General features: G+C 32.4%; 1 protein-coding gene across 1 annotated transcript; it reads left to right on the top strand.

The window, feature by feature from the left end:
* Positions 1 to 713: 713 nt before the first annotated feature.
* On the top strand, positions 714 to 9,246 carry LOC128235842 (uncharacterized; the record flags this gene model as incomplete). Its single annotated transcript, XM_052950634.1, has 12 exons — positions 714 to 813; positions 911 to 1,204; positions 2,767 to 3,081; positions 3,861 to 3,974; positions 4,497 to 4,790; positions 5,332 to 5,383; positions 5,583 to 5,602; positions 5,831 to 5,910; positions 6,180 to 6,313; positions 6,878 to 6,912; positions 7,336 to 7,403; positions 7,716 to 9,246. Coding segments are annotated over 12 exons (1,698 nt in total), but the record flags the coding sequence as incomplete, so codon positions are not given.
* Between the last annotated feature and the right edge of the window lie 6,810 nt (positions 9,247 to 16,056).

The following is a 16,056-nucleotide window of genomic DNA, read 5'->3' as shown; positions in this document are numbered from 1 at the left end:
TTTAAAAAGTATGTGACTCCTTTACTATACACATGAATGCTTGAAAAAACATAATTATTCAAACAACGAAATACCCTTTCGCAACAGAATTGAACGGGGATATTTGTTTTGCAGACCTACCAGCGACCGCTGGGCATTATTTATTGATTATTTATTATTTATTATAGGGCACTTCCTATGGGCGTTATGTAAGGTGAAAAACTCCCTTTACAATAATTTCTGATTTTGTCAACATTTTAACGTTAATGTTCTCCGCAATCAAATGTTACATTTATTTCTGTTGGTGAAATGAACACAAATACATACTGAACAAAGGTATAGTTTTTAGTCAAAATTATATTAATTTATTGTTTTGTTAGTATAAGCAAATCAATTGGTCAACTAGAGAATGGTAAATGTAGTTTAAGAAAATAGGTTTGTCATGAGTAAAAGGTCATCAAAAAAACATGATAAATATAGATTTGTCTAATACTGTCATACCAGATTACACAGATGCAACCAGCTGTGGTGAGCTTTACCTGCTTTCGGATGGACCTTTTATTGCAGGGGACAATGTGAGCTTGGCATATTTTTCATCGCCAGTGGTTGCAAAAGAGAACGTTTCAAGCAAGTACTTCTTGGAACTTATAAAAGGCAATGCTAAAGATCAAACACTCGTTCCATTGCAAAACTGTGTTTTGGAAGTTTACCAACAAAATTATGAGCATGTTTTTACATTGTTAAACGTTACGAAAACTAACAGTGGACAGTACTGGATTCAGTGTTCGAATGGACTTTTTGGATCCACAAATTCCATTCATTTGTCGGTTAAAGGTTAGTTACTTATATTCGAAATTTTATACTTATGTTTTACTTAGGATATGACTGCTTTTTGTACATGTGAAAATTTCTATGTTCATGATATTTTTAGGTAATCCGATCATTGGTCCTTTGACCACCATTTCTACATGCAGTGATTGCATCGTTTTCAAGACAGAAGAAACACTTGAAAAAGTGTACTGCGAAACGGATGAAGAATATAGCACCATTAATGTTATGTTTGAAATAGGACTGAATCATTATGCTGCAAACAAAATATCAAGGAATCGAGTTGGTTTGGATTCACATGAAAAAACAGCAAATACCTTACATCTCATGAATGTAATGTGTACTGTTTTTGTTAATCACCGGAACATGTCAGTGAAAGCTTCAATATACGTAGTCGGTAATAAATAATTTATTTATTTTAAGAAAAAAATAGTGACTTTGCAGTTAAAGTTTATTTGTTTTTTGTTAGTTATAAACATTATCAATAAGACCTTAAATTAATTAATTTACCTTAAAGGGGCTGTACTCCGTATGATGAAAATGCGAAAAAAATAATTGTCGAAAATTGACATAAACTTGGCATCGATGTGTACAATACATTTAAACTTACTAACAAAAGTACCACATAGTTTACAATTTATTTAAGTTGAGCAGTTATTTCGTATTTTTCCATTAAAAAAGATTACTGGGTATGTCTACCAGATATAATTCATTCCCTATGCGTGATTGGCTAGTCGGTGTTATCACGTGATATTACCGAGGTAGGTTTAAAGCGTAGTTATGTCACCCAATTACAGTTAGCCTTCCTAGCTCAGTGGATACGAAGTTGGACTGCAATTTTGGCGACACACAATTTTTTTTTTAAATTTTGGTACTTTTTTACAATTATGATATCAAAGCGTAACACATTCTATTAGATAATTGTCCTGAGATTCGTTACAGAAAAAACCTTTTTTTGGTGCCAATCTGGTGTACAGTCCCTTTAAGGAAATGACATATTATGCTAGTTTACAACATTGATGATAGGACCTGTATCTCACCAACAAATATAGATGTTAAGGCTGAATATATACGGCCTTGTGATCTAATTCATCTTTAAAAGAAATCTAGATATCCAATGGTAAAATTAAAAGTGCTAAAATTTTGCTGAAATAAAATACATAAACCAAAGAATGTTGTTCATTGAACTTTTTTTTGCATTTTTTCCTAATATATACCATTTTATTTAACTTAAACTAGAGCATTTTAAAGTAAATCTTATACTTTGTCTGTTAACTCTTACAAGTAAACGCTTTCATTGCTTTTGTTAAATAATTATTATTTCTATATGATTAAAAACTCCATCCAAACTCTTCAAAAATCAGAATCAAATTATTGGTTTTACTTTCGAAATATCTTTAACTATTTGACACATTTACTTATATATGGTTATAGAATCTTATTAAAACCATCAAGACCTTTGTCTGTGTAATATAACTAAGATCAATATGCTTTTATGATGAGGTCATTAAAGTTTGATTATTTAGATATCCTCTATTCTGCTATTTACTTACATTAACGATTTTGCTTAAGATATCACGTGCAAAAACGAACTCACTTGTCCCTGTATTGTAATGTACACAGGTGTCATTTATATAGCCGTAATAAGATTAAATACAAGTTTCATTTACATCATGTTTCGTTTTTTGTAGATGCTGCCTTATATAAACCAAAATACACAAATCAGACGAGATTTATTGATCTTTGTTGTTTAACATTGGAGTCATACGACAAGTTTAAATTACTCATATACAAGAGCACCAATATCTTTGTAAACAGACGTAGCGTCAGGTTTTATATATCTACATGAAGACAATATATGGCTTTAGATATTTGGTCAAAACCTTTATATCCTTATCCGTTTTCGTACTTGATTTAAATTCGGAATAATATTTCTTTTTTACACTGTTTATTATCAAGTCAATCCCAATGGACCTCCGAATATTTCGGCTAATGAAGAGCTATTGGAGGGAGAAACTGTGGATATAACTTGCACATCATCGAGCGCAAGGCCGCCCCCATTACTGAAATTTCTTGTCGAAGCTACTGAAATTGATACCAATACCAATGTATCAACAATTTATGAAGACTCAACCGGATTGTACACATCTGTGTCTAAACTGCATTCGTTTAAGAGGGAGTGGGGAAATAAAAGTATTTTTTGTATCGAGTTTCCGGAGGTGAATGGATTATATCACAAGAAAATTTCAAAACCAGTGTACATACATTACAAATGTAAGTTTAAAAAATGCATTTCCAATATAACTAGAGATAACTGTAGGTAACATTGTTTTCTTATCATTGCATTACATATAAGAATGTCCTAAGGAATATGTGTAGTGGATATATAATTTCAAAGGTATGTCATAGTATATATCTAACATTATCAATAAAACGTTGCCTTTCAATTTCATAAACGTTTATGTAAGACAACAAACAATAGGGCATTGTCTGTGATTCTTTAATTAATTAAAGCTCATAATTATATGCTTTAGATATAATTATTGTTTGATATTATAACGAAAATCATACCACAAACAGGATTTAAGGCCAGGTATTATTACGAAAAATGTTATTTTACGTCCGATGGTAGTGTAACAACAAACAAAGGCAAACTTAAATAATCTTATATAAACTGTGTTTTCTATTAATTTATTGACATAGTTGAATTAGTAAGCAATACCGTTCAAGTGATATCACCATTCATTGAGGTCACAATGCATCGCAGCTGAGCATATTTTCCAGGGGTCTAAGACATGCCAAGCTTGTACATCAGATACCTTCAGAAATTTACAATGCACTCATGATAGATCATTAGTGATTGGGAATTGCTATATAACCGAGACTGTTGTTTTCCTATTGTAGATTCTTTTTTTATTTTGTTTTCAAAGGATTTCTCCTCAATCAAATATTGCTGTCTATGTATTTCAGCCAGTTTAATATATAAACTAAAAATGAGACCAAATGTTTAATTGCAGTGATTGATGTATACTTTATACATATTTTTATTTCAGATCCCCCATCTAGACTCATTATAGCAGTTATTGACCAAGGAAACTTATCGACAACGGCTGTAAGATGTTCTGCACTGGACTCTAATCCAGTTTGTAACATTAAATGGGAATCAAGTATTGAAGTCTTTAGATATACTATATTGCCACAGTCAAACATTTCAACAATATGGCTCAACGTTACCGATGTCGATTATGGGAAACAAATAAATTGCAGTGCTGAATGCCCACACTTTTTGAATGTTCTCTCAAACTCAACGATTCTTATCTTCGCAAGTAAGTTTGGCGTTGGTTAAAGTAAGATTCGATGTTACATGTATCATGATCTAGGTTTTCTCGTTCTCAATTATAGTATGGATTTTACCACTTACTCCACCACATATCTTCGTATGCCGAATTTTATTTAAAGTATCTATGTGTCAGATTTTGTTACTTACTTAAATGAAGTTTAAAATAAATGAAAAAAAATATATTGCCTTTCACAGTATATTATTGAACATGCATCATACCATGTACACGCGTTTACATGAGTTACCATATCGAAACAATTTCCATCCAATAGAATAGAAATTTACTGTATTTATGCACATTTCTTTTGCTAAACATATTGTGATTTAATGTATAAGCAAACTATTACAGAAAAACCGAAAGTTGAAATTCGACTTTCGTCCGTTTTACCAGTTCCACCGAACACCAACTTAGCGCTCACCTGTTTTGCAAACGCCTATCCGAATGGAAACATTACTTGGACGACTTTGAAAGCTCCTAATGCACCAACATCAGATGGAGAGTTTTGCGTAAATGCATCCACATGCATTTATGAAATGACTACATCTGACGTTGAACAGGAGTATAATTGCATTGCAAAGAACGCACATGGCAGTGACAGTTTGTCAATAATTGTAACTGTCCAGGAGCGTAAAAATCAAGATGGTAAAATATTTGTTAATTGTTAATTGTGTTGTGTCTCTTGTTTAGTTCCGTTTACCTTTTAATATCTTCTTAACAAGGTATTCGTTAATTTGTGAGCTATTTGACTTGACCATGTAGTTTTTAATGTATAATTAAAATAATTAAAATTTTAAAATAATGTAATTAAACATATCGCAGTAATTATTTATCGATCGTTAACAACCTAGCTTTAATGTCGTATTTTATAAACAATTAAATGTAAGAAGTTAATTAATTTGTTTAAAATGATTGTTTAAGATTCTGGCTTTTTGGACATTGCAATTGGTATTTCGAGCGGAATTGCATTTCTTCTTATTATTACAGTTGTCATGTGTTTATGTCGATATCATATACAAGGTATGGCACCTGTTCCATAACTACTTTTTTAAATGAGTTAATTACATGAATGCAGTTTTAATTTTAAAAATAGTATTTGTATTGTTGGAAGTAATAAAGCAAAAGTAAAACGTACATGCATTATTCTTGATTCGTTTTTGACTCAGTTGTTATATTCTTTCACTAGCAAAAAATAGGAAAGAGGATAATCAAACAGAGATGGCCCAACTTCAGTCACCGTACGTACACCAGTTTCAAAATGAAAACTTATTTATATAAGTAAATAGGAACATGTATTCTTTTGCGAGCTTCGAGCACCAGCGGTCGTGGGTACGAGCTCCATGAAAAATTGACTTAGCAATTTAATAGGACAAACTATATTTATATTCAGAATAGAGCTAAAATAGAATAACTGTTAATGTCTTAATATTTTTTCAGGACAGTTGCAGAAAGCGATGGTACATAAATTATATTTAGTAATCATCCGATTAACGATTATTTGAATTTTGTAGTTGAATTTAAGCGGTATGTTATATATTGAAATAAATATTTTGTAAGCGTAACACTCAATTAATGTCTGATACATTTTGTTTAGATGTGGAAACATTGTCATTATTTTTGTAAAATATAAAACATGTTTGATGTAATATTGAAACCACTTCTACCATCTATAAAACATAACATAGCGGTAACACATACACATTTTGACGGCGCTGAGTATGCTGTCATCCACAAGAAACAACGTGACCCAGAAAACGTTGATCTGGTAAAGCATTTATGCAATATAAACACAGTAACTGTATATCAGCATGTAGTACTGTTCGAACCTACCTACTCTATCGTCATAAACTGATGTATTGTACATTGGGGCTGGATCGAAAACAATCTAATACAAAAAAACTACTTTCACGCTTGAAATCCTCTAATTTGTTTAAAAATTTATAACAACAATCCAATTAGATAGCTGAAAAGTCATTGCATAATCAATTTACGACTTAGGTTTTTTATTTTAAATTTATCATTTTATATTTACAGCCTTCTAACCAATATATGGCGCCATACGATACTAAGAATAAATGCTTCGAAAATGCAGTAACCGGAAGTTCAGTACACGTAGAACAACCAATTGTTCCTTTGGAAGCAGGTCCTTCAAAACAATTTGATGTTCGGTATGTGATAATAAAAGTCATGGATGCATCATACAATTTATCTTTTATTACCAAAACAACTATTTCGAACTATCTGCAACAGGTACGTTAAGTTTCAATTAGTATGCTTGTTTATTACAGAATGTAAAGTAATTTAAAAAAACTGTTATGTCGGGGATAGTCGGTGCTGAATTCGGCGTTCACGACGTCAAGCTTGAACGAACGTACAGTGTGCTGAATTTAAATAGCAAATATGAGACACTATTATTGTTAAAGAAAGTGTCCGGTGCACACATCGGGCGTTTGTTTAGGGCTTATTTAGGGCATGTATTGAACTTGTACTTATTATAGCTATATAATCGTATATTTCACTAGTTTTAAATAAGTATTTTAAATTTCATTCCAATCAACCGTACGTTTGTAGTTTGTGTTGATGTTACTGACCTCCATATGACGTCGTACTATTTAATGTTATATATGAATAATTTATGACATTCTACCAGATGTTTGATTTTTGACACAATTACACAGTGTGTTAAATGTTTAACAAATAAATAATAAATCGGCTCAGTAAATATATTTCAGTGAATGTCAAAGCAGAGAAAAGATTAAAAGAACAGGTATTGAAAGCTTTTTTTTTATTGTATCAATGAAATTGCACTGTTTTAAGGTTCTACTTCTGAAATTCATATAAGAACGTTTCAATAAGGATTTCGCTTTATTAACAAGGAAACGATCGTTATCAGACATTGTTGTAGATGTGTTAATATGTTCATAACGTAATACCTGAAGCTGACGTCTATGTTGTACATTTGTTATTGAGTATGCATACTATCGATAGACTTGCACTTTGATATAGAATAAAATAATTTCGATCTGAAAGAAGTTTTTACGTTTTAACAATAATCAGGTTTTTTTCATAATAAATACGAAAATACATAGACACACACCTTACCCTCTCCCCGATTTCCTTAGTAATCTGAACATATTTTAACACGACAATTATGCAATTCTCAGAAAGTGACTCATTTAAACATTTGCAGACAATGAAAACGACAATGGTGTTTTTAAGCAGAAAAATATCTGCAACCTGGACACAGCAAATGCTAAAGTAAGTTATGTTTTTCGAAGCATGAAATAAAAAAAAATATATGAAAAATCACCATCTCGAATGAATTTCATTGGATGTTTAATGTCATCATAAATAATTAAGCTGAACGAAGTTATTTTTGACCAGGAAACACAATTGCTAGTTAGTACGACATCACTTATTCATTGTCAAGAATAAGCTACATTTAGCTACTTTTAATTTGTTTTGCTTGGGAATTGGTGCATTATTGAAAGTAAAACAAATTATTAAACTGATTTAATTATTAAAATGTTTACGATTTATCATTAAACAATGTCATGATTATCTTTTCAGAGCCCAAAGCGTTCCACAGAAGAGCTTGTGTATGCGGATGTCGATATCGAGCACTTGGATAGATTTCGTGTAGGACTTCGTGCGTGCAATGACGACGAGCAGACAGAGTATTCTGACATCGTATTTGGTGCATCTTGTAGTGTTAAATCTAACTCATCCAATGAAAATGTGTATGATAACAATGAACTTTAGGGATGTTCAAAAACTTGCTTTTGCAAGGGATGGATTAAGGTCGCTGTCCATTTTTATAATAAGTTTGTTTCGTGTGTATTGTTAATACGCGCATGAAGTTGCAGGGTCTTGTATTTTCACAAATTATATTAGATGTAGCGTGCTAGATTGTTTTCTGACATGTTGGTGTGTGTATCTGTCTCACCTTTCTAGTGCCTACTTTCTATTTGTTTTATTATGTCTTAACCATATTATCATATGACATTGTTTTTAATTACTTTCCTTCATGGTGAGAACTCTTTGATTGATATCCGGCGCTATGCTATTGGTTTGAGTTTGTCTGTATGTATGCATTATGTGTTTTAACAATTGACTTTTGATGAGCATATTTATGTTTAGTAGTCGCAAATAGTTTTATCGCGAAATGAAATGGAATAACAATTGATGCTTTACATTTGATGGTCATTTTACCATTAAAGTGTACATGTTGATTCTCTGATTATGTTTATGAAATACTGATGTATATTTTAAAACATATTGGAATTTGTAATGCACGATTTGGCAAATCCACTTGGGTAAGCCCAGTAGCCGACAACTTTTAAAAAATCAGTCATTTTCACAAATTACGATGGTCAATATAAGAAAGAAATGATTATCAGGAACGAATCAAAATGATAATTTTGATTTCTTAAGACATAATTGAAATTCGGTACATGATTTTCATTCAGTGTACTTTTTATTCTGCGACAAGCAAAGCAAGGAAAACAACTTATGGACTTTGATTTATTCACATAACCATATTCTTGACAGCTGTGCAGAAACTGTCAGTTTTACAAGAACTATGTAATGCACTTAACGGCCTAGAAGGAAACAAATGCATGATTTCCTGTTTTGCTGTCCGTTCAAAGGTCGTGAGCCAAAAATAGACCAAGAAATATACTTGCAATTGTAGTCTTTCTTGTTGCATGCCTCTCGTTTAGTGTGTGTTACGTTTTAACAATTTCCCTCTATACAGAGCCTTCGTCATTAGATTTTTGGTTTCGCTACTAGACCTCCACGTGAAGTGTCATTTGATTGTTATAATCAACATATAACTGTTTTTTATGAAGTTGTGAATTCTGACCATTTTGAGGTTCATAAAACGCTACTCGTGTGAATGGGATCTTTAAAAATAACGAAAATAATCTTAGTTTGACTGGCGCTTATATAACTGGACACAATTGAGCAAAAAAGGATGATTTTGAAAGAAAGATTATGTTTTTTTTGTTTATCGGGTACAAATACATCGCTTATAGGTTAAATAGTATTGAATATATATCTATCTTAGGTTGGGCACTGACATGCATAGTCCAAGTTTAACACTCAGGCACAGAGAGGTTAGTTCTTACATATTTCACAATACCTTTGATATAAGTATTGATGACAAAACATGCATGCCTGATTGAAGAAAATGTTATTTGTAACGAATTTCGTGCATAGTCCACGTGATTTTCCAATTTCCTTGAAACAAACAGTTATGAGTCATTAGTCTAAATCTCATGTCCAAGTCGTGATTGAGTATTGGTTATGACTAGGGGCAAGTCAGTGCCCCGTTTCAATACAGATTAAACTCGTAAATAAAAACGTTCATAGTGTCATATTTTCGTTTCCTATTGGTTTTCAACAAATATTAATAAGAAAGTAAACGTGTTGCCATTCGTGATAGATTGAAGATCATGTAAGTTACGACTCTGTTATGAAACGGACCCCAGCTTTAACACGATAACATTTACATAGCGGTTGAAAACAGGCTCCTACTACATCGAATACTGAACGCAAACATACACTTAGAGTCATATGATGAAAATCAGGCATAACCTTAAGCTTCAAACCCAAAATCAAAATTGTGGTTTTCTTACAATGAATACAATGGACATTGTTCGATTCATGTTTAGCGAAAGTATTTATACTATTCAATATAACAATCGCTTGTTAAAAGGAAACGCTTACTAAAACAATGCCAATTGTATCTTTATGAACAATAATAAGAGGAAACTAAATAATAAACCACAGGCGGACTATCCCAAAACATATTCAGCATTGTTCATATCATTCGAAGCTTGTTTTTTAACTCAAGGTCTTCCAGTAGAGTTTCCATGAATAGAATAATGATCGAGAACATATTTCATATTTACTGGCATATATCAAATGATAAGACTGCACTAATTAAAGTCACATACTACTTTATATCAATCCCTTCCAGGATTATCTCCTTTCTGTATACATGTTATTTATTACTACCAATCAGGGCTCAGTGAAGAAAAGGCACTGGAAGTTGTTCATCTAAACCAACAACCCTACCCTCTTTCTTCATTCTTATCCTCTTTACTATCCTTTTCTGCTCTCAAACAACATTAACGACTTTTGTATTTGAAAAGTGAAAATAAACTAATCTTACTATAGCTTTGTTAATCACACAAAATGTTTAACTTTTAACTACTATCTTGTCTGTGTACATCGTATGTAAAAAATCTTTAATAAAATTAAATGAAGCCAAATCACATTAAACACTACCATCGGATCTAATCCAACCATATCAATATCATTGTGTCATCTACATTGTGTACAAATGTCCGTCATTAAATATGTACTTCTGCAAAAGTTTGGAGAAGAACTTTTTAAGATATATTTATCTATCGTTCTAATCCTTTTCTAGAGTGTACATGTGTTTTCTGTTTGTCTTTATAATATGTGTGTATACGTTGATGAATAAAATATGTTTAAACTTAAGCAGGTCATACTCGCAATGAAAGCCGGTGTATTGATATTGCATTGCGATATGACTGTTATTTGTCATATAACAAATGCGTTAACAATAAAACCCGGGAAAAATTTCAGCCGCTGACATAAAATTTCAACAGACAAATGGTAACAATTGAAACCACATGTCCAAACCAAACAATCGAAAGTTCAAGTTTCAACTTCAGGTTGTATCAAAAACACAATGACCAAAGCCCAGTAGACAATAAAAGATACCTTTTACAAAAACACTATCACAGAGAATATACATATCAAACTAAAATAGTATCAACAAGTTAAGGTGCTGATGATGGAGTTGAACTAACAGTAACAAAAGGGCCTTACACCAGTTTTTGAAATATCAACATTTACTTCTGTTCCAAGATAAAAAAAAAATCGAAAAAAGTATATGATTATAAAAACTTTGATTTCTAACCGTCAACAAAACATAACAATACATTGATTAAGTCGGAGTTACGATGCTTACTCCTTCTTCGTATAAATAATAAATATACATATATCAAATTTAGCTACCGGTCACGGTTGTCTCTGCCATAATTCGCATTGTTCCTTTAAGGTTTTTTCCGACACTCAATGACACCAACAACGACAAAATAACCACAATTTTGGTCGCCCCAAAATGACCATCAACGGAATATGACAGAAGCACACAAATTGGACAGAATGAGCCAAATTGACTGAAGAGTCAAAAAAGGATTACGTCGTCATATATTCTGACCTAGAAAGGATGTTTGCAAACATATTGGACTACATCCAAAGGTGAATGGATAAATCAAAATGGGTATGTATACAAAGTGGATAGGAAGATTTCTGGTAGGTCGTATCACGTTGAGTTCGGTGGGTAAACATGTATCCGTCGAGACCGCAGGTCACCGAACGAGACGTGATGCAGGTCACCAGAAAATCAAATCGTTTTATCGTAATATTCCATTTATACGATATCTGTCAACTTTATTATTCCTGTTTATTTTTCGGTTTCAATTTTATTTAAATTTACCGCCATCTGTCAAATATGCGTATGAATTCAAATGTGTGACGTAGTTTTGTGTAATGAAGTCAAGGGTGGCTACTACAGCGAAACGAAGTCAGAAGTTACAATATTCACTTTATTGAGCAAAATAAGAACAAAATAGTTTATGTTTTAGCAAAATTCACTAATTGCTTATACGAAAAAAAATATTAAATGTCACAGAAAATCAAACAAAAAACGGTACTTATTTTACGAGTATACACTTACCGTCATTTTCTGTAGACCTAACACGGCCATTTTTAACAAAGTAATTATTCGTGAGATTTTTTGACGATCAAAACATGCAGAATTGATGGAAGTTTCTGAGTCAATCACTATTTCTATCGATTACGCGAATTCGCCTTCTTCTTTATATTGGCGAGCTGCTCATATTTATGATAATAAACATGGATAATGCAACAATTTATGAACTTCGAAATGGCAAACAGCTAGTTCACTGAAGTAGCTGTCTAGTTAGATTGGAAGTGTTCTCTGCTTCCTGGTTGTCCTCATGGTTCTTTGAAAAACATGAGAACCATGTTCCTGAATGTTGACATACTTATTGAGCGTGAGTAAAGTTAGATCATTTCAAGTATTTAAAAGTTGACAGGTTTTAGCAGTTTTTTTGTCACGCTATTTATAGCAAAGCGAAAGTAGTTCCGAGATTACACACGGTAGCAATCCATAATAAAATATTCAAATTAGAAATGAATGTATCAGAAATAAATTTCTAGTTACATTGTATCCCCTTGATATAAACACATTATAAACTTCGTATTGGAAATGTGAAATGACTTCTAAGGCAACGGAGGCACATCATAAAACATGGCTGAACTCGACTGGAATGTTATTGCACTGCACTGCTAGTGTCTTGTGTTGTTAATCATTGACCGAAGACAATTACAGGATAAGAATAAGATCATTGCACATTATAAAAAGGTAAAGTTATATGGATATGGACATTCAAATGAGTGGTTAATCAAATTCACAGAACAACATGTTTAAACAGTGAAAAATCGAACCAAAGGTGCGGCTACTGAACTGTAAAGTTCAACTTTCATTAGACAAATGGAAAAAATAGAAACCACAGAGTTCAGCTAAACAAAACAAGATTAAAGTATTGACTACAAGTTATTTATATACACAATGATGAAAGGCTAGTAGACAATTAACTTGAAATAAATCAGGTAAAAATCGGAAACCCATATTAAATGATAATGTAGACTAAGTTCGGACAACACGTGAACGATTGTCTACGATTTGTTTTAAATTATTAATTGCCCTGATTTTAGTTACCGCTAACTGACACTGCTTAAAATGCATCTTGTATTTAAAATATAAATGGTAGATCTCTTTTTACAATACTTTTCTGGTAACCTTGATGTGTTGTCTGTTTCCCTAGCCATACGAATAGAGCTAAAAACTATCTCACATTCGTATAAGATTTCAAATATTAAGAAGTATTAATTTTAAGTCATATTGATCTATAAATTGCGTTCGTTTATTATCGCCTACAAACTCAGAAATATCAAAATTTGCCACGTAATGAAGGGTCCCCGGGTGGGGTAAACAGTTATCTCTAGAACTGTCTCAAAGTTGAAATATATCAAGCGCGCACAATATACGCATAAGCAGAGTTAATTAAACATTAATAAAACCCTAAGCAAAATGTTTCAAAATTGTTTTACTTGATCCGTCCAATATTTGAGAGAAGTTGTTTATGTTTTAGATGATTCATGATAGCTCCATCGAAATGATCAGGATCATAGAAACAAATAATCTGTTAAAACAGTTCCTAGTCTAGATCGACCATGGCCAAACATACTCTATGACAAACGGCGTAGATATTTGTACGGTCACAGTACACGTGTTTGTCGGCATACGTGCATATTGATAGAAATGGTTATTTATTGTTCCAGGTGGAACTTACAGCAAAGTAAATATTTTGCGTGAGTGACGTAAACTAATCATATATGTGACTCCGAAACATAATTGCATGCGTTTTAAAACGAATCAGTTTAATTGTGCTCTTCCGGTTTCAAGTATTTCACAATGGCGAGTTATTATATCCATAATGAACACGACTTCGAAAATCTCTCTGGATACTTTCGTTTTTTATAATGCATCAATTCAAAGGGCTTCGTAAGTTTGTTTCTTTGTCTTTCAAACAATCTCATTGTTTCCTGTACATATAAAAATAATTATATACGCTGAAATAAGTCAATATGATTCCTTATGTACATTTCTCCTTCTTAACTTGTTTGATAGATTGGTGTGTTTCGTTGTTGTAAACTTGTTACTGTAACGCAAGAGCATTTACATCTGGTAACGGTAGATCATTTGAAAACGTATGTCAAATACGCAATAAAAGTGTTTTTTACTAATGAACATGTCTTCGGATATCATTTATATCTGGAAACGGTAGACCATTTGAAAACGTATGTCATATACGCAATAACAGTGTTTTATTCACCAATGATCATGTCTTCGGATATCATAATTTGACAATTAAAGCAACCATATTGTTTCTTATACCTACATGTACAATTACTTTGGTCAAAATATTGTTTGCGTACACTCATATATCCGTTGAAACATTCAACTATTTTTCTAAATAAATGTTTAACGTTGGTGTGAGCTTGTAACTGTAAGCTGACATAACGCAGAATTGTACTACTTGCAAACCTTTTGAAAACATTCGCCTCATATATGTGCCAGTTATAATATAAATTAAATACAGGGATACGTCATTTAGCATTTACATCCTGTTTAAAGACATAAACATCAAGGACCAACATAAAATTAACATTTGTCGATTTGAGAGACTTGTTTTTTCTAGCACACTAGATAGGCACTTCTAGTGAATTCAGCCTCGATTGGAAACTCTTTCTGGGACTTCCCATGCTAGATGAGTCACACGCTGTGACCCAATACGTTTTAAATTTTCACTTAATGTAAACATAATTAAGATATTGGATGATTTCCATGAACATTAACTTAACAAAAATATAGCTTTAAAACAAACTATTATAACTCTTAAAAGCAGTTATATTAAATGAACTTATTAACGAATACAGTGAATAAAAATTAATGCGCGTCATGACGTCAGTAAACTTCATCGCAGGCGTTTTTTTGAGAACTGACAAAAATGCGTTTTACTATGTCCTTTTTTCACAAAAAAAGTCATTTAAGGAACATGACCACGTTACTCCGAAAAATATGAATGTCGGCCGATTTCAATGAAACTTTGTTCAAACAATCTTCAATGACTCTTCTTTAACGAGGTTTATTTTTTTAAATCCCGTTGTTTGTTGATTTAGCGCCACCTTGCGGACACGTGCTATTTGGCGCCAACATTGATAAAACCGTAAAAAAATATAATTTTACGGCTTTTTTTTTTACAAAAAGTATTGTGACAAAAAGGCTTTAATAAGAAATCGTCAAATATTTGCTGAATTTGACGTACTTATCTCGAAAACGAACTCGGGTAGGGTATGTTCTTATCTAATCATAGGAAACGGAACGGAATAATGAATAAAATTATGTAAAAAAAATGACGATGAGGTAAGTTGCTAAAAGATATAAGTAACCTAAGAAAATTTATATAGTAAGCGTGAGTTCTACGCCACCGTCAACGTCAATATAAAACACGTCAAGTAAGTGACGCCATGGGTTTGTTTGATGCATGATACTAGTTGTGGAGTGCCATTTTGTTTAGGCAATTGATTTTAATTTCACTGTTTGCAAATGTTGCGAATTAAAATCAGAAATACGTACAAAGTCAGAAAAATGATAATGATATTGTTTGTCATTTGTTATATATGGTCTGAATTGATAATTAGTAGTTATGTATACGGCAGCAAACTTATAAACGTTGGTAAGCTTTCTAAACATATAGTTAGATAACGAACTTAAGTTTAGTAGAAATGCCGCGAAATTGTCATTTATTCGTTACTGACGTCACTTCAAACGGATTGTCCTTCCGGGCACGTTCCGTTAACAACATCCTGTAAACATGAGGAGCAAAAAAGGTCAGTTTATTTCTAAGAGTAACGCAAATCGAGCCTCAATAATAAACAACGTGAATGTGGAGAAGAAAATATATGCATTTCTGTTCCCGAAACCATCCCGCCTAGGGCTAGAAGGTCGCAGAGTCGTAGAAATCGGTGTAATTTTGGAAAGATTAAGCTCATGTAGTACTTGTGGAAACAGTTTTTGGCATTGTAGTGGAAACTATATATGACCTTGGATCTGTCCTTCATATAAGCTGCAACACCTGTAGGATGGTTAGTCTGGTGCATACCGGAAAACGGCAATCCACGAGTGACGGCTCCGCAGCTAGAAGATGTTTTGATGTCAACA

Source organism: Mya arenaria, chromosome 5 (assembly GCF_026914265.1).
Source record: "Mya arenaria isolate MELC-2E11 chromosome 5, ASM2691426v1".
Taxonomy (NCBI): Eukaryota; Metazoa; Mollusca; class Bivalvia; order Myida; family Myidae; genus Mya; species Mya arenaria.
This window is presented reverse-complemented; position numbering and strand designations above follow the sequence as displayed.